The following is a 23,763-nucleotide window of genomic DNA, read 5'->3' as shown; positions in this document are numbered from 1 at the left end:
GGTGTATGATGGGCCACAACCCCTTATCTATTGACAAAATCCAAGTATCCAATTCTTAAAAAAAAAAAAAAAGTATTTATTCAAAACAAAATTTCCACTGGTACAAAAAGAAAAAATGGAAACAATGTTTACACAAATCAGTATCCTTTCCAGGTGGTGCTGTTGCCTGTGTTACGAGACCACCAACCACAAGTCAAATGTTCAATAGCTGGCCTATCCTTAAATAGAATTTATAGAAAGCATTGTTTGTAATACAAAAACAAATCTACCTTTTAAGGTCTACCCTTCGCATAAACACAAGTTTCACTCAGCAGATGCCACGTAGAAACAGCAGTCCAATAACCTTCGATATTACTAACGTCACAAAACTAGAGAGAAACAAAACGGTGAGATGCTTTTCAGCGAACTTTTTTCCAAAGCTTAGTAGCTATGTTCTTCTCTTCATCAACCGTTAACCCCTAATCCGCTACCTCCACTGTCACCCTCAGAACATCCAACTCGAGCCAAGAGTCTGTAGTAGGGCCATTGTCCAAGTGGTTGCTTTCATGCATCTTCAATAAGCACTTCGTCATTCATTCATTCAAGCACGCACGCACGCACACACATACACGTAGGCTATACACCAATACAAAGTCAGCAGCTGCAGTGGAGTAACATGACATGTACCAGAGTCTATTGGATGAATGAGAAAACGGGAGCTCAACGTGTGAATGCTGTTGGGGTATTATTAGGTTGAGCGCATTCTTTGATTTTAGGCCACTCAAATTGAGAAGTCTTTTTGGTGACTGACAACGCTAAAGTCAGATTACTCTAATAGAAAAAGTTGGATTCGTTCAGTGCTTTCCTGGGTTTCTTATTTCACAAGCCCAATCTTCTTGGCTTCAGTTTCGTAGATCAGCAACCGCCACATCTTGACGATGAAGACCTCTGCTTCTTCATCCAAAACCTTGGTGTAGAGGAACCGCATTGCAGTTAGATTAACGACATAGTACTTAACAAGTTTAAATCAGGAGACCAAAAGCAGTTCACCAAGGCTCTTTTAAGGCCTGTTTAATACTTTGATCAAAATACAGTTAAATCAGTTTTAGCTGGACAGACAACTCTGAGAATGTTCCCAGTATATTTCTTGGGATACTCACCATGGCAACATCATCCAAGATACCCTGTGGTGTACCATGAGCCATCACCTGGGGGAGGTCAAAATTAAGGAATCAGAATGATACTCATATTGCAAAAACATCCAGCTCCCCAGTAAATTGCATCAATCACGCTTACACACCTTGGAGCAGACAAAATCGACTAGCGTAGCCTCCTCTTCTCCAATGTACTCGATTATCTTTTTGTTGATCCAGGGGCGTATGCGTCGATCCATCAGAGTCTGGGGAGAACAGTCAGAAATACTTTAGTCACTGCACCAGGTATTATTCATATAGGTCTGTACCAGTTTTGTAGGGAAACACATTTTCTACTTTGACAAAGAAGGGCTACATCAGCCATTCCCTTGGACTACAGCCTCTAGTCATTGAATTATCAAAACCAACCAGCGTTATCTGTATGTCATATTTCCTCTGGTCTGCCCACCACTAGTCTGGTTTCCATTCCGTTTCTGCACTCTTGCTAACACAGAATTAGTTGGCAAGAGAGCAGAAAGACTGGAAAGCGGGGTACTGCCACATCCTATCCTCACCGAGTCCACTGCGGACCAGTCCAGCGGGTAGGAGAACAGCTCCGTCTTGCCCGTGGGGATCTTCTCGATCAGGCTCTTGATGTGCTTGCGCTTCTCCTCTGTGTTGGCGCCCTTGATGGCCGCCAGGCCCGAGGCGCCGTCTACCACACTCTGGAGGTTCTTGTCGTCGTCGCCGTAGTCCAGTGGTACCAGCTTGCGCTTGCGGGGAGCCTCGTCTGCCTCCTCGTCGTCGAATTTGTTAAAGACGCTGTCCACAGTGAGCTTCTTGCGTTTGATGGCCACGTTGGGCTGGCTGGGGCTGCTAGTGGCTCCTAGAGAGATATTTAGACATACTTTAAACCTTTCGTCATGGAGTATGTCTGAAACAGGACAGTTCCATTTAATTGATATCTTAAAGCAATTTGAGTGACATCCCTCTCAAATTAAACAGTTTGTCAGGCTCAAGATATCTGTGCAGATACAGCTATATGCCTCAATCTAAAAATGAATGGTAAAGATAGGCAGTCCTGCTTCATTATTTTAATTATCTTGATCTTTCCCCTTCATTAGTGATTGAGGCGCTTAATTGGATCTACACAACAGATCATTAGGTAGTTAGCACTATAGTTGTCATTATGTCCATATGATTCTAGACCTAGCTTGTCCCACCAACCAAACTCACCCAGTTTGAGACTGAGGCCGATCTTGGGGCGGAACTCCTCCTGGGGTGGGGTCTCGTGAGGGGGTGAGTTCTCGTGGGGGATGATGATGCCGCAGGGTGACTCGTCCCCGCCACAAGGCGTGTTGGGGGTGGCGCCCCCGCTGGCCGACGAAACAGAGGGGGCCGCAGTGATTGGCCGCAACGTGGGCTTCAGGCAGGGCTTGGACCCCGATTGGTCGTCGTCATCAAACTCCTCCCCCTCTTCCACATCATCATCAGAGTGGGGGTGGTGATGGTGGGGTACATGGTGGTCCCCTCTGTCCCTCTCCCGGTCTCTATCCCCTCTCTCCCGGTCTCTTTCCCCCCTCTCTCTCTCCCGATCACCTCGGTCTCTTTCCCCCCTCTCTCTCTCCCGATCACCTCGGTCTCGATCACCTCTCTCTCTCTCCCGATCACCTCGGTCTCGATCTCTGTCTCCTCTGCGATCCCGGTCCACCCGTGGGGCCTTGTGTACCCGCTCCTCCTCGGGGTCGGGCTCTGGCTTCACTGGAGGCTGGCGCAGACGCTCCGCCTCCTCTTCCATCTGGACCAATCGGTAAAGAGAAGCAGTGTGAGACAAGGGGCTTACAGTCAGGAAAGTGGATACACTCGCCTAACGTTATTGTGTAGCCAAGATAGCCAGATGGATAGAGACGCACTTACAATGCAGACATACAGACAAAGGGATCCGAGGACAAAATGACCTTCAGGAATAAACACAGTCAAGCGGATACAGTCACACACACACTCCCTCTCTCTCACCCTGCGTATCTCGGCTTCGGGGTCTGGGTGTCCCTCGGCCAGCAGCCTTTGTCTGATCTCCTCCAGCTCTTCCTTCTCTCTCTTCCTGTCGCGCTCATCCACCTCAGTCTCCTTCTCCCGGTCTCTCAGACGCTTCTGCAGTGCGCTGCCCCTAGGGGTCACACACGGAACAACACTTTTTATAACAATGGCCCTGACACTCATCAACAAATGTCTTCAAGTTTTTTTTGTTTTATTTTAAGTAGTGAGGTTTCTCTTCCCAAATGTCGAAGCCAAAAACATGTTGTCGTTTCAGACCGCCATCATCTTGACAGTTTACATTATCGACATTAAAATGGTCTCAATTATATCTTCTGTAGTATGTAAACCCAGCGGATCAGCATCATAAATGAATTAAATATGCTGGTGGTCACCTGTAGTACTTAGGGTCATCTCTGTCGTCATCGTAGTCCTCCAGGAACTCCTTCAGCCGTTTGCTTTCTTTAGTCTGTAGGACACAATGAAGAATGGAAACACATACCAATTATGTCTACGGTAGGACCCTTCAAGCCAGAAGGACATTTCACACCCAGATCAGTGGTAAACCTGAGTCCTGTTCAGTAGTGGGGCACAGCGTGGTAAAACATTTCACAACGTACAATTAAAATCAGCATTCCCATTGGACAAGTTCAGGTAGTCCCGCCCCTGGTTTCAAAAGGTTTTCTCCCTGCTCAACACGACCCAGGAATGCCATGTGAGGGTGAGAACGGGGTTTGTATTTCTTCCTACCATTTCTCTCCTGCGCTCTTCCTCCCGCTCAGACTCCTTGGAGTAGTCTCGAGCCTTCTTCCTCTCGCGGATCTCCCAGTTTTTCAGACGCTTCAGACAGACACGAGACAGAAATTAAGCAACATTTCACAGACAACACACATGATTCTCACACCACTGTAAGCTACCTCTTGATAGGCTGCCTCCTTGTCTCGGAGTTTCCTCTCCAGCCTTCTCCGCTCGTAGACCTCCTCCTCATCCTCTTGGTCACGCTTCTTGTCCTTGTCTCTGTCGCGACTCACCTCTCTACAACATAACATCAACCTAGTTACCTCCCAATCATTCCTTCCTTCACAATCCATTGCTTTATTTAATAACACACACCTGGAGTGGCTGCGGTCCTTGCTCCTGTCACGGCTCCTCTCCCTTTCCCACTCCCTCTCCTTCGTCCGGTTACGATCACGGTCTCTGTCACTTCTGTCCCGCTCGCGTTCCCTCTCGCGCTCCCTCTCACGCTCCCTCTCCTTCTCGCGCTCTTTCTCCCGCTCGCGGTCCCGGCGCTCCCTTTCACGTTCCCTCTCCTTGTCCCTCTCCCGTCGCTCGCGATCAAACTCTGCACGCTCCTTGTCTTTCTTGTCCTTCTCCTCCTCCAGTTTCTGCAAAGAGAACAGAGGAGGTTGATAAGTTGGAGGCTCCGGGGAGGACAGCAATGCAACAGAACAGGAGCACAGTGAGGCTGGGTCACACGCTTCTCTATAAGTGCACAGAAGTGGATCTAGAAGTGGCTTCCAGGCTCTGGGGGCGGAGGGGACTACTGTAACAATGTAGATTCTTGTTATCTAAGGATGAAGTAGTTGAGTTAGAGGCTGACATTTTTGCACAACAGCCGCACCTTGGCTGGGCTAAGAGTTTCATGAGACACGGCACTCCTTTGTCCATATATAGCATGATTTTGTTTTTTTCTCCCCCGAGGACCTTGGGGACCAAATAAAAAAAAATGAATCGGCTTGCGGGACGGATTTGGCCTGCGGGCCACCAGTTGCAGACCACAGTATCAATATAGTACAATGATTGTTTAGCACAAGCTGGGCGACTTACAAGTTACCTAAAAAAAAGACACTGGAAACCACTTTGAGGTCAAAGACGACATCTTGTTGGCCATGTCAAAGGTCACAGACATTCAAAACGAGAAAAAGGAGCTGCTTGATAGATAACGATCTCTCTCTCCCAAGTCAGTGTCCTCATTACAAGGGAAACAACAAAACAAAAAAAGGCGTCAATCCTTTTTGTGAAACTAGTTGGTGACTTACAGGTGTTGAGCTACGGATTTCAGCCCGTCGCTGCCCCTACAAGACTATAAAAGTTAGGCCTGGAAGGAAAAGCAGGTCAAACAATACACCGGGGGGGGGGGGGGGGGAGAGATTCACTTTCCCTCAAGCAAATCATCAAAAACAACCGTTAACTTCTATGGGGTACATTGGTAAAAACAGAAAGCCATGAAACATCCTGGTACATCTTTAAAAATAAAAAAATAAAACATTTTCTGGACAGGTAAATTAAATCGTAGAGGCTCTTACCCCTGCTTCGGTCTTCTGTAGTTCTCCCGTGACTCGATTTCCCAGACACACGCTAAGAGACAACTCCCTCCTAGCACTACGCCCATGGCTCCCCATGTACTCAACTGATTAGCAGACAATTACAAACCATGCATTCTAAATACACTGAGGCTCAAGTTTGTGTTGGGGTTTTTGTGAAATACACAGTGAGACCACAGGTTACCTATGGGCCTTTCCCACAAGGTCGGACCACTAAAAGCAGTCCATAACGAACAACAGATGGTTGTCCTCCTGGTCTGACCCAGACTACAGAGCCACGGGTTTAGTGCAGCTAAAGACGAAGAGCAAGGAAAACAGGCAGAGAAGGAGAGATGGGGGAAATAGAGAAGAGAGCACAGATACTATGGGCATGGGTGGAAGGGGTCTGATTGGTTAAGTCTTCCTACTTGAACTTACCTTGCTCTGCGCTCCATTGGTGACAACTTGGGCATAGAGTAACTGCAGGTAGGCCATAGGTACATGACTTTCCCCTTCTATATCAAGCATAGGCCTTACCATTTGTGCTTGAGAAAGGATCTCATTACGTATTACTCGTACCTCCACAAGTCTATTGCCGTAGATTGTGAACACCAAATAATGGTCGCGTGAAAATGGAGATGAAGGGGGTGAACGGCAATTAGAAACCAGGAAGAAAAGGGGACAGACAAGTTCAGAGAATAAAGGGAGAAAGAGCTAAAGTGACGAGGGAAAGAGAGAATCAAAGAAGACAAATAGAGGGACTGACAATTGTACACAGGACTAGGAGAGATGGGGCTTTTCTCTAACACACACACACTTATCCACAGGGTGGGTTGGAACTCACCTGGCTAGTCTTCAGAACGCAGAGTGCTGTGGAGGGGCGCCCCCCCCACTGCTATAACAGTACAATCTACAGCCCAAAATCACTGCAGTGGTTATTGACCTGAGTCTCAGTGACTGGACTTTTACACACACATTATGTAGAATGGTCATCATTTACAGAGGACTCACACAGGTTCACTGGCCTCCCTGGCTTGCGGACATGATAAATAGATGGAAATCAAAAATGGACGTGGTTCTCTCCACATTTGGCAAATAACTGGTCTAAAAGCAAGACCAACATTCTGTTGACATGTATCTAAATGGAAAAGGTGGGCTGTGTGTTGAGAGGTTCTCATTAAGTTCCACAACCTCAGCCACCACTGTAAGCCAGAGTGCCTGTGCAGTTGCCCCTATGCAAATCCTCGAGGAGGGAGCGCCCAGTATATGTACAAAATAAAGGAAAGCTCATACTTACATGCTATCCTCGACAACTTTTTCCAAAGCTCTGAGATTCATCTTGCTTTAGTCACCATATGATCTCTATCATAATGGCGGGGTTTAATGAATAGATTAGCTTTAAGGTAACTTTACATTGTCGCCATGCATTTTGTTTGTGTGTGATGAATGAGTTATGAATCTAGCCAGCTATACTATCACACCTAAATACCCTAATTATATACAAAATAAAAATGTCCCGTCGACACGAGTCAAATTAGGTTTGAAAACGGTGACAAAACTACAAATCCAGATATTTCACATTGAGATTTTTGAGCAAGGTATGCAATAGTTTGGCGTAATATTCTCCCATCCTAAATTTAGACCAGGGATGGGCAACTGGTGGCCCGTGGGCCTTTTGAATTTCAAAACATCTGCAGTTTTACTCTTGTTTTGTCAGTCAATTTGCCCATGTCAGCTAAAATGTTTTAGATTGCCAAGTTAGTTTAGCGGCCAGCTATCTAAACTTGTTATCATGGTGGAATTACCGGCCGGGGGCCCCCCCATTGATTTTGTTAGTCCGTCTCAGTCAGAAAACACATTTTAAAAACTGCAAACCTTTTTCCAACCGCATGGCAAAGTGAGTAGAATTGCAAAAAAAATAAAAAATAAAACTCCACTGTCAAAATGGGGGCCACCAATTTTTTTTTTGCTCGCAGTGTAATGTGTGTGTGTGTGTGGGGGTATGGATGTGGGTACGCAGACCCGCGAGTAACTGCAGCCCCTCATGATGAGTTCAGATTGTGGCCCCCACCCCCAGCAAAGTTGCCCATCCCTGATTTAGACTATATAAAACAGGTCCTTGCACAAAATGTCCACTAGCAGTAAGTGTAAACCCAAAAGGACTGTACTACTAGCGTGTGTAGCTTCTTTTCCAAAAACCTGCAATGTGAGTGAGAGAGATGAGTACAGTCATATACCTTGTGGGTGTCGCGGAATTTACTGATCTCTCTAGAAATCAGGTCTCTCTTGTCATCCTCCAATCCGTCAATTGCGTTGATATCCTCCTAAGGGACGATGGGAGGCAGGAAGAAGGGATAGTGTTCAGGGTCATGCTGACAACCAGACTGACAAAAAAAATAATAATGATTAAATATAAAATGTTGAATCTGTAGACTTCCTCAAATTAAGGGGATTGGTCCTCAAGTCATGGCACAGTCATTTTATTTAGGTTAAATGGGGTTAGCCTGCACCGGACCAGGTGTAGTGCTGAAGAATTCATTGCCATAGAAATGGACCTGGCTAAAAGGTGAGACACTTTCGAATGACCGGTTATCCCGAGTTGAACTCAGAGATGACCAACGTTATCTCACCAACTCCTCACACCAGGTACGTAGGATACTCCTCAGGACTAGACTTAATCCCTATCCAGACTTTCATATACCAACAAATACAATGTAGGCAATTGGATTAACATAAAATAATTTCACCATTTTTTTTGAACATACCATTTTGTTCAGTCTAGTTTATTTTCCCCTTTTCAGGATATCCAAGTGGTAGTTACAGTCTTGTCCATACGGGAGTTGCAGCGATGGGACTCGGGAGAGGCGAAGGTCGAGAGCCGTGCATCCTCCGAAACACGACCCAGCCAAGCCGCACTGCTTCTCGACACAATGCCCGCTTAACCCAGAAGCATACTCCTGGCGATCGTGTCAGCGTGCATTGTGCCCGGCCCGACACACAAGTCTGTAGAGCGCAAAGGGACAGAACATCTCCTGCCGGCCAAACCCTCCCCTGACAATTGTGCTCCGCCCCATTGGTCTCCCAGGTCGCGACCCGGCAGCGACAGAGCATGGACTCAAACCAGGATCTCTAGTGGCACAACTAGCGCTGCAGTACAGTGCCTTAGACCACCGCGCCACTCAGGAGGCGTTATCCTGCCTTTTATTTTGCTCATCTTTATCAAGGGTGCCAATAATGTCAGTCATGACTGTATATAATGTGCCCAAATACAATATCACAACCCCCAACCAACATGTACCAGGTAAACCTAAAGTGAGATAAGAGAAAGTAGCCCTAAGTACCTCTTCTTTCTTCTCTTTCTTCTTCCTGCGGTGGGGGGACTCATCATTCGAGGCAGCATTGAGCTCGCTGGCATACTCGCGGATCAGACCGTCGATGGCACCCTTGACGACCTGATCCCGCCTCTTGGTGTCCTCGTCGATCACCTCCTCTTCCTCCGCCTCCTCTTTTCCAACCTCTGCCTTCAAGCAGAAAGAAAAACAGAGCGCGAGAGACAGGCGGGTTAGTATTACATCCAAGTCAACTCATCTCCAGCTATTTTGTTTCAGGCCTTTCGCCAGTTTCCCTTTCGTTTAGCCAACCCCGCCCCCGAGAGCTGGGTGAATCAGTCTCCACTGGAAGTCGCTCAGACCTGCATAATAGCAGGAGGCTGAAGGTTTTAATTCCATTCAACATTTAGGACCAGTTTCCTAAAAACAGATTAAGCCTAGTCCAGAACTAAAAAACAAAGTCAGTAGAGATTCCATTGAAATAGATTAAGCCTAGATTAAGCCTAGTCCTTGACTAATCCTAGAAACTAGCCCATAACCTACATGGTAATGTGACATTCCCCTCTCCCATCCCTCCAGCTCAGAATGTCCCCCTTCCCCACTACATTACCCACCCCATTGCCGTTGGTGCTGCTCTTCTTTTTGGCCTTGAACTCATCCAGCTGGGCCTTGGTCTTGGCATCCACTTTTACCAGCAGCTTTTTCACCCCGATCTGCAGCTCGTGGAGCAGCCGCAGGGCCCGCAGCGTTGACTCGGGCTCTTTGTACTCACAGAACCCAAAAGCTGGAGAGAATAGAGAAGGAAGGATGGGCACCGGGGGTTTATATCAATACACAGCCATCGGAGTAGCAACCAGGAATGAGGACTGGGGTTGTGTTCATTAGGGCATGGAATGGGCATTTTTAACGGGTGTTTCTTATCAGACAAGTACATGTAGTTAAACATTTTTTAGTCTGCTTTCTTCTGATTAATGCCTACTGAACATTTCAGTAGTTCAGCATGCACATTTTTTTTTCACTAAATAGTAGTTGCGCTTCACATTGGCAAAGCACGCCTTGGTGAGGGTAACATTGGACTTACATGGTGGTGGAGTACTTTAGAAGTGTTGTACCTGTTCTGTTTTTACCTTGAAGTTTTCCAGAGGCTCCTTGGACTCTCTTCCAGCTTAGGACCAGGCCACATTTCTGAAGAGTGAATAATTGCTTGCTTTACTACGGGGACCTACTAAAGGACATTGCTTTTCATCAGAGTATCAGGGGAAACATTGTTGGCCAAAAGGGAAACAGCTTTTATAAATCAAACCTAAAAAGGCAAACTGCACCGTCACATGCAAAAAAACAGAAGCAAAACTATCCTGGCTCGGAAAGGTGGTTTCAATTGTCTATTCCACTAGCACGACTTGTGACTAAAGACATGGTCTATAGCCTAAATAAAGCTTAATGTCTCTTTCCAAAGCATCTGCATTCAAGTTCCCCTTCCTCACCGCCAGCAGCTGTCGAATCAGCATGTCCGAGGCTCTCTCTGAGATGTTCCCTACAAATACAGTGGTGGTGGGGCCACTGTTCTCGTCCGTCTCCTTGGCCTTCACCAGGGCGGCCTCCTTCCTGGGTGCCGCAGGCATTGAGGTGGACACCAGGACCGCGGGGGTTTGGGTCATAATACCCATGTGGACTGGTATCATTGGGGTGCCTGGAATAGAGACAATGCGATAATGTATACTAGAGGTCGACCGATTAATCGGCAACCGGCCTTTTTGGACACCGATTACATTGCAATCCACGAGGAGACTGCATGGCAGGCTGACCACCTGTTACGCGAGGGCAGCATCAAAAGGACCTTGTGGCTGCAAGGAGCCAAGGTAAGTTGCTAGCTAGCATTAAACTTATCTTATTTTTAAAAAAAAATCTTCACATAATCACTAGTTAACCTAGTAATATCATCAACCATGTGTAGTTAACTAGCTTGTCCTGCGTTGCATATAATAAATGCGGTGCCTGTTAATTTATCATCGAATCACAGCCAACTTAAATTTCGCCAAACGGATGATGATTTAACAAAAGCCCATTCGTGAAAAAAAGCACAATCGTTGCACAAATGTACCTAACCATAAACATCAATGCCTTTCTTAAAATCAATACACAGACGTATATATTTTTTTAAACCTGCATATTTAGTTAAAATAAATACATGTTAGCAGGCAATTGTGTCACTTATCTTGCGTTCAGTGCAAGCAGAGTCTATGCAGCAGTTTGGGTCACCTGGCTCGTTGCGAACTGTGTGAAGACCATCTCTTCTTAACAAAGACCGTAATTACTTCACCAGAATTTAAAATAATTATGACATAACATTGAAGGTTGTGCAATGCAACAGCAATATTTAGGCTTAGGGTTGACCCCCATTCGTTCGATAAAATACGGAACGGTTCAGTATTTCACTGAAAGAATAAACGTTTTGTTTTCTAAATGATAGTTTCCGGATTTGACCATATTAAGGACCAAAGGCTCGTATTTCCATGTGTTTATTATAATTAACTCAATGATTTGATAGAGCAGTCTTACTGAGCAGTGGTAGGCAGTAGGAGGCGTGTATGAATTCATTCAAACAGCACTTTACTGCGTTTGCCAGCAGCTCTTAGCAATGCTTGAAGCACAGCGCTGTTTATGACTTCATGCATATCAACTCCTGAGATTAGGCTGGCAATATTAAAGTGCCTATAAGAACATCCAATAGGCAAAGGTATATGAAATACAAATGGTAGAGAGAGAAATAGTTGACGCGTCAAAATTCCAATAATAACTACAACCTAAATCTTCTTAACTGGTAAAATTGCATAGACTCTGCTTGAAGACTGGTGAGGGAGATATGAGTCTCCAGCTTCAGTGATTTTGCAATTCAATCCAGTCATTGGCAGCAGAGAACTGGAAGGAAAGGTGGCCAAAGGAGGAGTTGGCTTTGGGGGTGACCAGTGAAATATACCTGCTGGAGCGCGTGCTGCTATGGTGACCAGGGAGCTGAGAAGACTTTGCTAGATAAAGCACCGCCTTATAGATGAACGGAAGCCAGTAAGTTTGGCGACGAGTTTGAGGCGAGGGCCAGCCAACGAGAGCATACAGGTCGCAGTGGTGGGTAGTATATGGGGCTTTGGTGACAAAACAGATGGCACTGTGATAGCAAATTGGGTGCAGTCTGAGTAGAGTGTTGGAGGCTATATTGTAAATGACGTCGCCGAAGTCAAGGATTGGTGGGATAGTCAGTTTTATAAGGGTATGTTTGGCAGCATGAGTGAAAGATACTTTGTTGCGAAATAGGAAGCCAATTCTAGATTTAATTTTGGATTGGATATGCTTGATGTGAATCTGGATGGAGAGTTTACAGTCTAACCAGACACCTAGGTGTTTGTAGTTGTCCACATATTCTAAGTCAGAACCGTCCAGAGTAGTGATGCTAGACGGGCGGGCAGGTGCGGGCAGCGATCAGTTGAAGAGCATGCATTTAGGAGAGTTGTATGGAAGGAGAGTTGGGTGGCATTGAAGCTCGTTTGGAGGTTAGTTAACAAAGTGTCCAAAGAAGGGCCAGAAGTATACAGAATGGTGTCGTCTACGTAGAGGTGGATCAGAGACTCACCAGCAGCAAGAGCAACATCATTGATATATACAGAGAAAAGAGTCGTCCTGAAAATCGCCACAGGCCCTCCGATGACTGACAGAGTCGAAAGCCTTGGCCAGGTCGATGAATATGGCAGCACAGTATTGTCTTTCAGTGGCGGTCATGATATCGTTTAGGACCTTGAGCGTGGCTGAGGTGCACCCATGACCAGCTCGGAAACCAGATTGCATAGAAGGTACGGTGGGATTCGAAATGGTCGGTGATCTGTTTGTTAACTTGGCTTTCGAAGATGTTCTGAGCAAGGAAATTAAACTTCAGCTTTTTTACATGGCACATATTGCACTTTAGTTTCTTCTCCAACACTGTGTTTTTGCATTATTTAAACCGAATGGAACACGTTTCATTATTTATTTGAGACTAAATTGATTTATGTATAATATTAAGTTAAAATAAGTGTTCATTGTGCATTCAGTATTGTTGTAATTGCCGTTATTACACACACACACACAAAAAACAGGCTGATTAATCGATATCGGCTTTTTTTTGGTCCGCCAATAATCGGTCTCAGCGTTGAAAAATCATAATCAGTCGACCTCTAATGTATACAAAATGTCTTTTAAATTAATGTCTATCTCAATACAAAGTTCGCTGAGTATCAGATATCCTTACAAATCAGTCATGTTAACAATCTAGTCGCTGTTTAATTTACATACAGACAGGCCCATAGGATGGGATATCTGTCTCTGATGACTCACCTGAAGGAAAACCAGCAAACTGTGGAGGGGGGATGCCCGGTGGCAGAAGGGTTCGGTTGAGATGAGGAGGGAACGACATCTTGTGGAAATCACCCACCTAAACATGGGACCGAAGAAAACCAGTCAGAACTGCAATAAGAGAGTAGTATGAATTAGACCCTGACCATCTCTCAACACAAGATAACAGCACGTGTTCAGTTGGCTTTTTTGTACTTGTGGCTGCATATGTCAGCTGACAGATGTCCACCTGTAAAATACCCGCCACAGGTCGTAAGTTAGATCTGTGTGGTCGAATGAAGGCCTGGTACTAACGTTAGCCAACTTAAACGTTAGTTAGATGGCTAGCTAACTGGATAACAGTAACGTCGTCAGGTCATATCCATGACTCTGGGTAACGTTAGCAGGCTAAGTTACTTATGAAAGACTAACTTCACCTTGTTTGTCATATTTGTCGTTAAGGGCAGCTACAACGTATTCTAATTAGTTAACGTTAGCTATACTCGCTAAGTAACAGAGGTTTTAGGTTTTGTCCTCCACAACAAGCCTGGCAAGGCTAGCTTGTGTGTTGTAACTACGCTAACTAGCAGCTAACTACCGTACCGGGAAACCATTCTCACAGTTTGTTAGTTACAAGTAGCCAGCTAAATATTGTCGATAATACTCAGACAATGAAGTGAAAAACAAACTATCGAATCAGATTTTACTTACCCACAACCAGTCGGTTAAGATGGGCTACTTCGCTTCTGTATCCCTCCGTTTAGGTGGCTAAATGTGATAGCTAGCTACTGTACATCAACCCCGCAAAAAGTCAGCGCACCAGAGATATTACAGAAAGGAAGAGATGGGACTCACATTGGGCAACGAAAATCGTATAACGCCCCACCCAGCAGACTGTCGACCTATCGTAATAAAGCTGTAATTATACGTCACGCAACTGCTAAACAAATCGCCAAGCGTTCATGTGCTAGTCGAACTAGGAAACGGGTTGCAGTTACACACGTGCCGCGTTCAACCAATCAGCAAGTCCGAAATGTCCGCGTGTCCAAAATCCGATTAGCATTTTCGTAGAGAAATCTTAAATCTGCCTATTTTCCTCGAAAGTACGTAATGTCACGATTACAAAGCTACACTGAACAAGTCAATTATCTCAGTTAAGATTTGTAATGTTGTACTTCTTGTTCACAACATACATGCTAATTTTGGGTTTTTGAGCTAGCGCCCAATTGACACCCATTCCGCCCCTTATCCCAGAATGCACAAACGGCGTGTATATGACTCAAATAGAGTTTCCCATCTCCTCAAAATTGGCTCCGAGAGCACGCAGCAGGAGATGGACATTTTTTGTAAAAGAGCATCTGATTGGTCGATTCGGTAGCCATGTTTTTAACCTCCAGTTCCCTCTGTTGTTTTAGCTAGCTAGTTGTTTATCCGGTTAGCCGTCGTCATTTTTATTGCTATTTTTTAAAAGTCAGTTCGCAAACCCTTTCCTCTAATTTTCCAAGAGAACTAACGTTATGCCGGTGCACGCCCGCGAAAAGAAAGAAAGCAATCACGAAGAAATGGAGGTTGATTTTCCCGATCAAGACGCTAGCAGCACCGACGAAGAGGACACTGTAAGCTCTTCTGTATCCGAAGATGGAGACAGCTCGGGTAAGGGATAGGTACATTACTAGTCTGTAAATATTAGAGCTAGCTAGGCAAAATGCAGCTGGCTGCTATGCATAATGCATTGTAGTTCCTAAATTAATGTGTGTTTGCTGTAATGCAATGTAGGTCCATTTTTATGATGGTCTCCTTAATTCTGGCCAAATAAAGTGATGTTGGTGCTGCGTGGCCAACTAACAGTTAGCTAGCTGACGTTAGTTAGTATCAAGCTACCGCTAGTTTGTTTACTGTATTAGATGTGTCTGCATGTTTATTATTGCCAACAGATATGGACGATGAGGACTGTGAGAGAAGACGAATTGAATGCATGGACGAGATGACTACCCTCGAGAAGCAATTCGGCGACTTGAAAGAACAGTAAAGACACCTTTTCTACTTTTCACATTTAAGCACACTTTCCACATTGTTTTCTTTCTGGTCCATGTTTACATGCATGATTATAAGCCAACCAACTACTGATGCTGCTGTATTGCTCACCGCTGTCTGTCTCGTTGTGACTAGGTTGTACAAGGAGAGGCTAAGTCAGGTGGATATAAAGCTGAAGGAAGTGATAGCTGGCTGTGCCCAAGAGTACCTGGAACCACTGGCCAATCTGCAGGAGAATATGCAGATCAGGACCAAAGTAGCTGGTAAGTTTGAATGTAATTTTAGCCTACACTAGATTAGATACTAACGTCCCACTTTGTAACTTTAGTTGTGGCAGATGTCAATGTCAAGAAGATCAGTGGTTTTCTAACATTTTAGTTGTGTGTTCCTCAGATGACCTACCTACCAGCTCCCTGGGTAGGCTACCTCCAAATATAAGAAACACACATCTGTTAATATATGTTGTCTCTATTCTCATATGCAATGTACTGTTATAACAATGTTACAATGTAATATATGTCTCTGTTCTCAGTGATGTCAAACCGTCTGAAGGGTGCCGACAGAGGCTAAACATTTGTTTTCCTTGTCTTCTATCTTCTCCAGGGATCTACAGAGAGCTGTGTCTGGAGTCTGTGAAGAACAAGTATGACTGTGAAATCCAGGCTGCCTGCCAACACTGGGAGGTCTGATGGCAATTCAATACAATAAACCTTTATTTATCCCCAATGGGCAATTGTTGGCACAGTGAATAATAACACAGTGGTCAAGCATAAAGTGCATCCATTGTTTATCTCTAGCCCTGTCTAAATACTGTAGGCTCTGAATGACCAAGGCTCTGAATCTGTCCTCGTGCTCCTAAACCTTAGTGCCACTTTTGACACTGTCAATCACCGCATTCTTTTGGAGAGATTGGTAAGCCTAATTGGTCTACACTGACCAGTTCTTGCCTGGTTTAGATCTTATCTGTCGTAAAGATATCAGTTCGTGTCTGTGGATGTTTTGTCCTCTGACAAGTCAATTGTACGTTTCGGTGTTCCTCAAGGTTCTGTTTTACGACCACTATTGTTTTCACAATATATTCTACCTCTTGGTGATGTCATTTGGACACACAATGTCAACTTTCACTGCTATGCGGATGACACAGCTGTATATTTCTATGAAATATGGTGAAGACTCCAAATTGCCTACCCTGGAAGCCTGTGTTTCAGACATAAGGAAGTGGATGTTGGCAATTTTGTATCTTTTAAACAGAGATGCTAGTTCTAGGTCTCAAGAAACAAAGAGTTCTGCTGTTTGATCTGACAATGAATCTTGATGGTTGTACAGTCGTCTCAAATAAAACTGTGAAGGACTTCCGCGTTACTCTGGACCCTGATCTCTCTCTTTTGACGAACATATCAAGAATATTTCAAGGGTAGATTTTTTTTCCATCGTAACATTGCAAAAATCAGAAACTTTTTGTACCAAAATAATGCAGAAAAGCTAATCCATGCTTTTGTCACTTCTAGATTAGATTACTGCAATGCTCTACTCCGGCTACCCGGATAAAGCACTAAATTACCATCAGTTAGTGCTAAATAGAGCTGCTAGAATCTTGACTAGAACCTAAAAATGTGATCATATCACTCCAGTGCTAGCCTCTACACTGGCTTCCTGTTAAGGCAAGGGCTGATTTCAAGGTTTTACTGCTAACCTACAAAGCATTACATGTGCTCACTCCTACCTATCTTTCCGATTTGGTCCTGCCTTTACATACCTACACGTACGCTACGGTCACAAGACGCAGGCCTCCTAATTGTCCCTAGAATTTATAAGCAAACAGCTGGAGGCAGGACTTTCTCCTGTAGAGCTCAATTGTTATGGAATCCATGTGAGAGACGCAGACTCGGTCTCAACCTTTAATACTTTACTGAAGACTCATGTCTTCAGTGGGTCCTATGATTGAGTGTAGTCTGACCCAGGGGTGCGAAGGTGAATGGCAAGTCACTGCAATGATGAACCGCTCTTGCTGTCTGGCTGGCCAGCTCCCCTCCCTCCACTGGGTTTATCTGCCTCTGGCCCTATCACGGGGGCTAGATCACTGGCTACTAGGGGTTTTCCACTCCGTCCCTAGGGGGGGTGCGTCATGTCATGCCAGGCTTTTCTGCGCTGTACGCGACTTGAGTCAGTTGAGCCACTGACGGGATCTTTCTGTCCGGTCTTGCACCCCCTCAGGAGAGTAAATTGGTTGTCTGTAGATATCCCTCTAGTGGTGTGGGGGCTGTGCTTTGGCAAAGTGGGTGGGGTTATAGCCTGCCTCATTTGCCCCAGGGCTATCGTCAGATCTCCCCGTCTCAGCCTCCAGTATCTCTGCTGCAATAGTCTATGTGCCGGGGTCTGTTATATCTGGTGTAATTCTCCTGTCTTGTGCTTTTGTGTGTGAATTTAAGTATGCTCCCTCTAATTCTCTCTCCTTCCCGGAGGACCTGCGCCCTAGGACCATGCCTTAGGACCACCTAGCATGATGACTCCTGACTGTCCGCAGTCCACCTGGTCGTGCTGCTGCTCCAGTTCCAGCTGTTCTCTCTGTGGCTATGGAACCCTGACCTGTTTCACCGGACGTGCTACCTTGTCCTGGACTTGCTGTTCTTGACTCGCTCTCTCTCTACCGCACATGCTGTCTCGACCTCTGAATCCTCGGCTATGAAAAGCCAACAAATATTTACTCCTGAGGTGCTGACATGTTTGGTTACCTGTACAACCACTGTGATTATTATCTGACCCTGCTGGTCATCTATGGGCGTTTGTTCTTCAAGATGTTCAATCTGACCTTAATGGTCATGTACTCTTACAATCTCCACCCGGCACAGCCAGAAGAGGACTGGCCACCCCTCAGAGCCTGGTTCCGCTCTAGGTTTCTTCCTAGGTTTCTGCCTTTTCTAGGGAGTTTGTCCTAACCACTGTGCTTCTCCACCTGCATTGTTTGCTGTTTTAGGCTGGGTTTCCGTATAAGCACTTTGTGACATCTGCTGATGTAAAAAGGGCTTTATATATACATTTGATTGATTGGGCAGGTGAAAGCAGTCGGATTGAATCCTTACCTTCACTTGTACAGTCACATACAGATCAACAATATGGCTACCTCAAGGAAGGGAGCAATGAAGGATGCATGGAAAACTACTGGGAATTGACCTTTGTCTAAGTAGAATGCTTTGCAGTTCTGCAATCAGCAAAGGTGCATTTCGTATGTATTGGACACCAGGGTCTCTCTCCGTGGCTTTGGTGCTACAGTAGGCGTCGGTTTACTGTGTTTCTCCTCCCAGAGTGAGAAGCTGTTGCTGTTTGACACGGTGCAGAGTGAGCTAGAGGAGAAGATCAGACGCCTGGAGGAGGACCGACACAGCATCGACATCACCTCAGGTGCTCTGCACACATGACCTCTAGTGATCTGGAAGGTTTTGTTCCAGCCCTGCACTAATTACAACAAACCTGGCTTAAGTAACGGAGGAAAAGTTGGAACAGTCAAATCAGGTGTTTTAAAAGCTGGGCTGGAACAAAAGCCTGCACTGCCTGTAGCTCCCCAGGGTTTGCTTTGCCCCCTTTAAAAAAAATATTTTTTTTTCAATCTGTCTCTCTGCATTCCAGAACTTTGGAACGATGGTTTACATTCACGGAAGAACAAGAAGAGGGATCCCTTCTGCCCTGCCAAGAAGAAGAAGCCTGTTGTCGTCTCCGATATCCTTTCTTTCTACCGGTCTTCCTCCATCCATCCTCTGATACAACGAGATACTGTCAGTGGCAATAAAAATGTCTCATTTCAATACTGCGCCAGAAGTTTTTGTTTTTCTTAACCCCTTCTCACGACCGTATATTGTTTATATGCTGCAAGACCTGGATATACTTGAAGACTGGACAGCAATACGAAAGGTATTTGAGTTAACCAAACGTAAGCCTTTGTTGTGATTTTGTTTAGGGTTGGAATTTAACCTTTTGATCTTGTTCTGTATGCACCACAGGCGATGGCGTCGTTGGGGCCGCACAGGGTCAAGGTTGACGGTAAGAATCTCTCATATCATTGTGTCACTGTAAAGCTCAGGGGCCTCATTTATTACCGTTGCGTAATTTTCCCCGTACATTTCTGTGTGCGCCATTTCTGAAAAAAATCTGCCCACAAAGAAAAATATAGAGATTTATAAACTTGGCGCACACCATGCATACGCATGTTTCCCGTTATAAATCGGTCCTGTCGTAAAATTGTGCGCGAGCGAGAATTAAAACTCTGTCTGGAGTCTCTCAAGGACAAGTCTCTGAATGTCCTTGAGTGGCCCGGCCAGAGCCCGGACTTGAACCCGATCTAACATCTCTGGAGAGACCTGAAAATAGTTGTGCAGTGACGCTCCTCATCCAACCTGACACCGCTTGAGAAGATTTGCAGAAAATATTGGGAGAAACTCCCCAAATACAGGTGTGCCAAGCTTGTAGCTTCATACCCAAGAAGACTCAAGGATGTAATCGCTGCCAAAGGTGCTTCAACAAAGTACTGAGTAAAGGTTCTGATTACTTATGTAAATGTGATATTTCAGTTCCGGGAAAAAATATTTAAAAACCCGTTTTTGCTTTGTCATTACGGGGTATAATGCCCTCAAATAGGGAATGGATGATGCTTTTCCTATGGTTCATTTTCATGCCAGCCAGGTAGGCTATACTCCTGTTATAAAACAAAGTAATGTGCTTAATGTTAGGCAAGTTCGTAAATAATTATAGTAGGCCTAGCCTATAGAAAGCTGATGGGGACCCCTCTTTCTAATAAGAGGCCATCAAATTTGGGGGGGGTCATTCTTGATACACACGGGAAACTGTTGAGTGTGAAACACCCAAACTGCCACCTAGTACCATACCTACCCTCTGAATGGCACACGTATACAATCCATCTCAAGGCTTAAACCTTCTTTAACCAGTCTCCTTCCCTTCATCTACACTGATTGAAGTGGATTTAACCTGTCTCCTCCCCTTCATCTACACTGATTGAAGTGGATTTAACCTGTCTCCTCCCCTTCATCTACACTGATTGAAGTGGATTTAACCTGTCTCCTCTCCTTCATCTACACTGATTGAAGTGGATTTAACCTGTCTCCTCCCCTTCATCTACACTGATTGAAGTGGATTTAACCTGTCTCCTCTCCTTCATCTACACTGATTGAAGTGGATTTAACCTGTCTCCTCCCCTTCATCTACACTGATTGAAGTGGATTTAACCTGTCTCCTCTCCTTCATCTACACTGATTGAAGTGGATTTAACCTGTCTCCTCCCCTTCATCTACACTGATTGAAGTGGATTTAACCTGTCTCCTCTCCTTCATCTACACTGATTGAAGTGGATTTAACCTGTCTCCTCCCCTTCATCTACACTGATTGAAGTGGATTTAACCTGTCTCCTCTCCTTCATCTACACTGATTGAAGTGGATTTAACCTGTCTCCTCCCCTTCATCTACACTGATTGAAGTGGATTTAACCTGTCTCCTCCCCTTCATCTACACTGATTGAAGTGGATTTAACCTGTCTCCTCTCCTTCATCTACACTGATTGAAGTGGATTTAACCTGTCTCCTCTCCTTCATCTACACTGATTGAAGTGGATTTAACAGGTGACATCAATAAGGGATCAAAGCTTCCACCTGGATTCACCTGGTCAATCTGTCATGGAAATAGCAGGTTTCCTTAATGTTTTGTACACTCAATGTAGACTGGTACAGTGCAACTGCGGTGCAGCTATTGATGCATAGTAACGTTAGTAGTTTAAACTGTTGGACCTACCCTTGTGACCAATGTTTTGCTGTGTGTGTGTGTGTGTGTGTGTGTGTGTGTGTGTGTGTGTGTGTGTGTGTGTGTGTGTGTGTGTGTGTGTGTGTGTGTGTGTGTGTGTGTGTGTGTGTGTGTGTGTGTGTGTGTGTGTGTGTGTGTGTGTGTGTGTGTGTAGTCCCTGCCAAGGCTGACAGACACCACCATGTGGTGAGGTCTGAGGAGGGCAGACTGTTCTATGACAGCCAGTGGTATTGCAGAGGACAGGCCATATGCATCAACAGGAAGGACCAATACCCCACCAGGTGTGAGTCTGTGTATGAAATGTATGTTTTTAAACGGTGTGTGCCCTGATGTTGGAGTACTTGAGGAAAGTGCGTGCGTGTATATTTGTATGTGGCGCAATTGTGCGCGTATGCCGCTGTCGTTCATAGACTAGATCCAAGTGTCGCTGTGTGGTGAGGCGTGTGTATATAATGTACGTTCCTCTATTTTACTATCCAATCCTCTTCCACCTCTCCTCCACAGCGCCATGATAACCACCATTAACCATGACGAGGTGTGGTTCAAACGGCAGGACGGCAGCAAGTCCAAGTTGTACATCTCTCAGCTGCAGAAAGGCAAATACACCATCAAACACTCCTAATGTCCCTCACGTCTTGCCGTACTTCCTCTCCCTGGATAACAAATAGTGAACTTCGGTGCCACGATCCCGTCCCTTACTTTCATTGCCGTAGGGGGAAACTACATCATGTCAATGGTCTGGAGAGCTGTAGGTCAGGGTGGGTAGGGGTTGTACAAGGTTGGTGACGAACTACTGCTTTCTCTAAATATGTATGTATGTTACAAATATCTGCAAGGCGTCCAAGTGTCGTTCCTCCTGGAAGAGAAAGAAGCAAATGCTGCTAAGAAGGGATGAGTTGCTGTTGAGAGTAGTGGTGGTGTTGTAGCATGCCTTTTTAAACAAGATGCCTACAGTCCTGAACTAACTCAGTGCAGTGAAGCCTTAATTCCTACGGCCTGTGAGAACAGTACTAGGATCAAGTCAAAGCGGGTCATTTTCTTTGAGTGGGTGAGTAAATGGAAACCTACAGTGTACCATCCAGGTTAAGAATGAACTATTCAAATTTCCTAAACATTGAGATCGCATCTTTTACGCCGGCAGGCTGGCACAGCCAGTAGTATGTTTGCCCTCTGTACAGAACCCTTGTTGATTATGATGAGGGCCAGAAGATCTCTGAGGCCTGGTTAGAGACTAGGGCCTGAAAACTCTGTTGGAAACATTGTCAGGAAAAACTCCTGGCCTTAATTCTGTGTCATGTCTTAAATTCACTGTGAACTCAGTAGCCATCTGCCTCTTGTAGTGTACTTTTGGAGACTCTCAATTGCGTATTCCTTGCGTCCTTTCGCCTCACCTCCCCCTCAAAACCGATTTGGAGGAGAAAGCCAGAGGTCCCTCCCCTTTGACCTTATCCTCCAACGGGTGTTGAGGAGTCGTCGGGGAGAGTGGACACGAGGAGTACGCAATTGAGATTCCCCCTGCGTTTTTCTGTGTCATCTTCCCTCCCCTGTGAAGAACTCCCTGCGTCTCCATGTTCGAACGATACTCTACCTTTTTCTCCTGTAGTGCGCACTTGTGCACTCCTCCCTACCCATGCCAGAGGGATCTGATGACATTGAGAAGGGTCAAAGTGTCTGGTTGTCGTACAATCCCGTCCATGCAATCCCATCCACTCTTTTGCACATTATTGGATAGAGGGGAAACCGTGTGTGTGTGTGTGTGTGTGTATAGTAACGTACTGCTGGTTCAACCTCTATGTGGTCATGTGGTGCTTTACATTCACAGCAGCATCACATCTGTATAAAAGTATCAACTGCCAACAGTGTTGCATTGAGAAGATTCTCAACATGTTATGAATTATGTAGAGATGTTACAAGCTGTAATGTCGGGAGTATTTGCAGGGTTGTGGTTTTGTTGTATTTTTTTGCAGCTCACGAAGAAGGTCTGTCATAATACGATTAGGTCAAATGTTACAGTGCCATGAATTGAAACGTAGTATTGCTTTTTGTCCTCGAGTTTTATTTGTCAAGTATGGATTGTTATTTTGTGTTGGTTTTTTGGGGGGGAGGGGGGGTTGTAGTAAGTCATAACGCTCAGCCGCTACACTACGTTATCTTTTCATATCATGCGGGAGGGAAATATGAATACAACTCTTGTTATAGTGCCAATGCATGTACAGCAAATTAAATGTTTAATTTTGTAGTAAACATGTCCCTTGCCTTCATTTGTAACGATTGAAGTCCCATGAGGCATTCATAAAAATAGAACTATATTTATAGCCTTTTGATTGAAGGGAAATATGCTGGATGGGATGTTAGGGCCTATCCTAATTCATTTTTATATTGTCTGTCAGAAATATATCATGTATAATGTGCTTGTTTGAAGTTGGTGCTCGGGTGGAGCAGTATCTTGATTTTCATACTGTTTCTGTAGGGAGTATACGATATTACCAGAAGTGCACACAAAAGATGCTATTTAAAAAATAATAAAAAACATTTACAAAAATTTGTTGGGGCTCACAACAATTTAGGCAACATGGGAATCTTTGATCCAGGAGGGTATTGGTTGTCTCTGCTGTAACCAGGAAACTTGATCTAGCCACTTAGCAAGTTAGCTAACCAAATGCAAATCTGGAGCCCTGAGCTGCATATAATTTATTTAGAAAATCTTAGATAGTTAACTTAGCAGTGGCGTAGCACGCACCCCCCCCCCCCCCCCCCCCGCGAGGCGATGGGGCCCCCAACCCCAATTAT

The 23,763-nt window shown here is 45.1% G+C and overlaps 2 protein-coding genes across 10 annotated transcripts; one reads left to right on the top strand and one right to left on the bottom strand.

Annotated features, from left to right (window-relative positions):
- Positions 1–55: 55 nt before the first annotated feature.
- Positions 56–14,010, bottom strand: LOC139415264 (RNA-binding protein 25-like). Of its 6 annotated transcripts, none has more exons than XM_071163237.1 (17): positions 13,849–14,010; positions 13,141–13,237; positions 10,263–10,468; positions 9,891–9,963; positions 9,393–9,562; positions 8,791–8,970; positions 7,687–7,773; positions 4,064–4,531; positions 3,897–3,986; positions 3,542–3,615; positions 3,129–3,279; positions 2,784–2,910; positions 2,349–2,747; positions 1,688–1,998; positions 1,280–1,378; positions 1,140–1,187; positions 56–946 (listed from the first exon to the last, which is right to left on the bottom strand). In XM_071163237.1, exons 2-17 carry the CDS (start codon positions 13,217–13,219, stop codon positions 854–856), a joined length of 2,655 nt encoding a protein of 884 aa, XP_071019338.1. In that variant the 5' UTR covers positions 13,220–13,237; positions 13,849–14,010; the 3' UTR covers positions 56–853. The 6 variants fall into 6 exon arrangements, with proteins under 6 accessions (XP_071019338.1, XP_071019339.1, XP_071019340.1 ...); XM_071163238.1 differs by having other exon boundaries at positions 2,349–2,910; positions 4,064–4,181; positions 4,260–4,531; XM_071163239.1 differs by having other exon boundaries at positions 2,349–2,910; positions 4,064–4,181; positions 4,260–4,531; positions 9,906–9,963.
- A 514-nt stretch (positions 14,011–14,524) lies between these two features.
- Positions 14,525–23,217, top strand: LOC139415265 (breast cancer metastasis-suppressor 1-like protein-A). Of its 4 annotated transcripts, none has more exons than XM_071163241.1 (11): positions 14,525–14,790; positions 15,072–15,162; positions 15,307–15,434; positions 15,565–15,588; positions 15,775–15,854; positions 18,474–18,570; positions 18,796–18,885; positions 19,013–19,077; positions 19,167–19,206; positions 21,128–21,254; positions 21,478–23,217. In XM_071163241.1, exons 1-11 carry the CDS (start codon positions 14,655–14,657, stop codon positions 21,593–21,595), a joined length of 996 nt encoding a protein of 331 aa, XP_071019342.1. In that variant the 5' UTR covers positions 14,525–14,654; the 3' UTR covers positions 21,596–23,217. The 4 variants fall into 4 exon arrangements, with proteins under 4 accessions (XP_071019342.1, XP_071019341.1, XP_071019344.1 ...); XM_071163240.1 differs by having other exon boundaries at positions 14,526–14,790; positions 19,013–19,078; positions 19,159–19,206; positions 21,478–21,846; XM_071163243.1 differs by lacking the exon at positions 15,565–15,588 and having other exon boundaries at positions 14,526–14,790.
- The last annotated feature ends 546 nt before the right edge of the window (positions 23,218–23,763 follow it).

This window comes from Oncorhynchus clarkii, chromosome 8 (assembly GCF_045791955.1).
Source record: "Oncorhynchus clarkii lewisi isolate Uvic-CL-2024 chromosome 8, UVic_Ocla_1.0, whole genome shotgun sequence".
Taxonomy (NCBI): Eukaryota; Metazoa; Chordata; class Actinopteri; order Salmoniformes; family Salmonidae; genus Oncorhynchus; species Oncorhynchus clarkii.
Note: the sequence above shows the minus strand (reverse complement) of the source record. Positions and strands in the feature narration are given on the sequence as shown.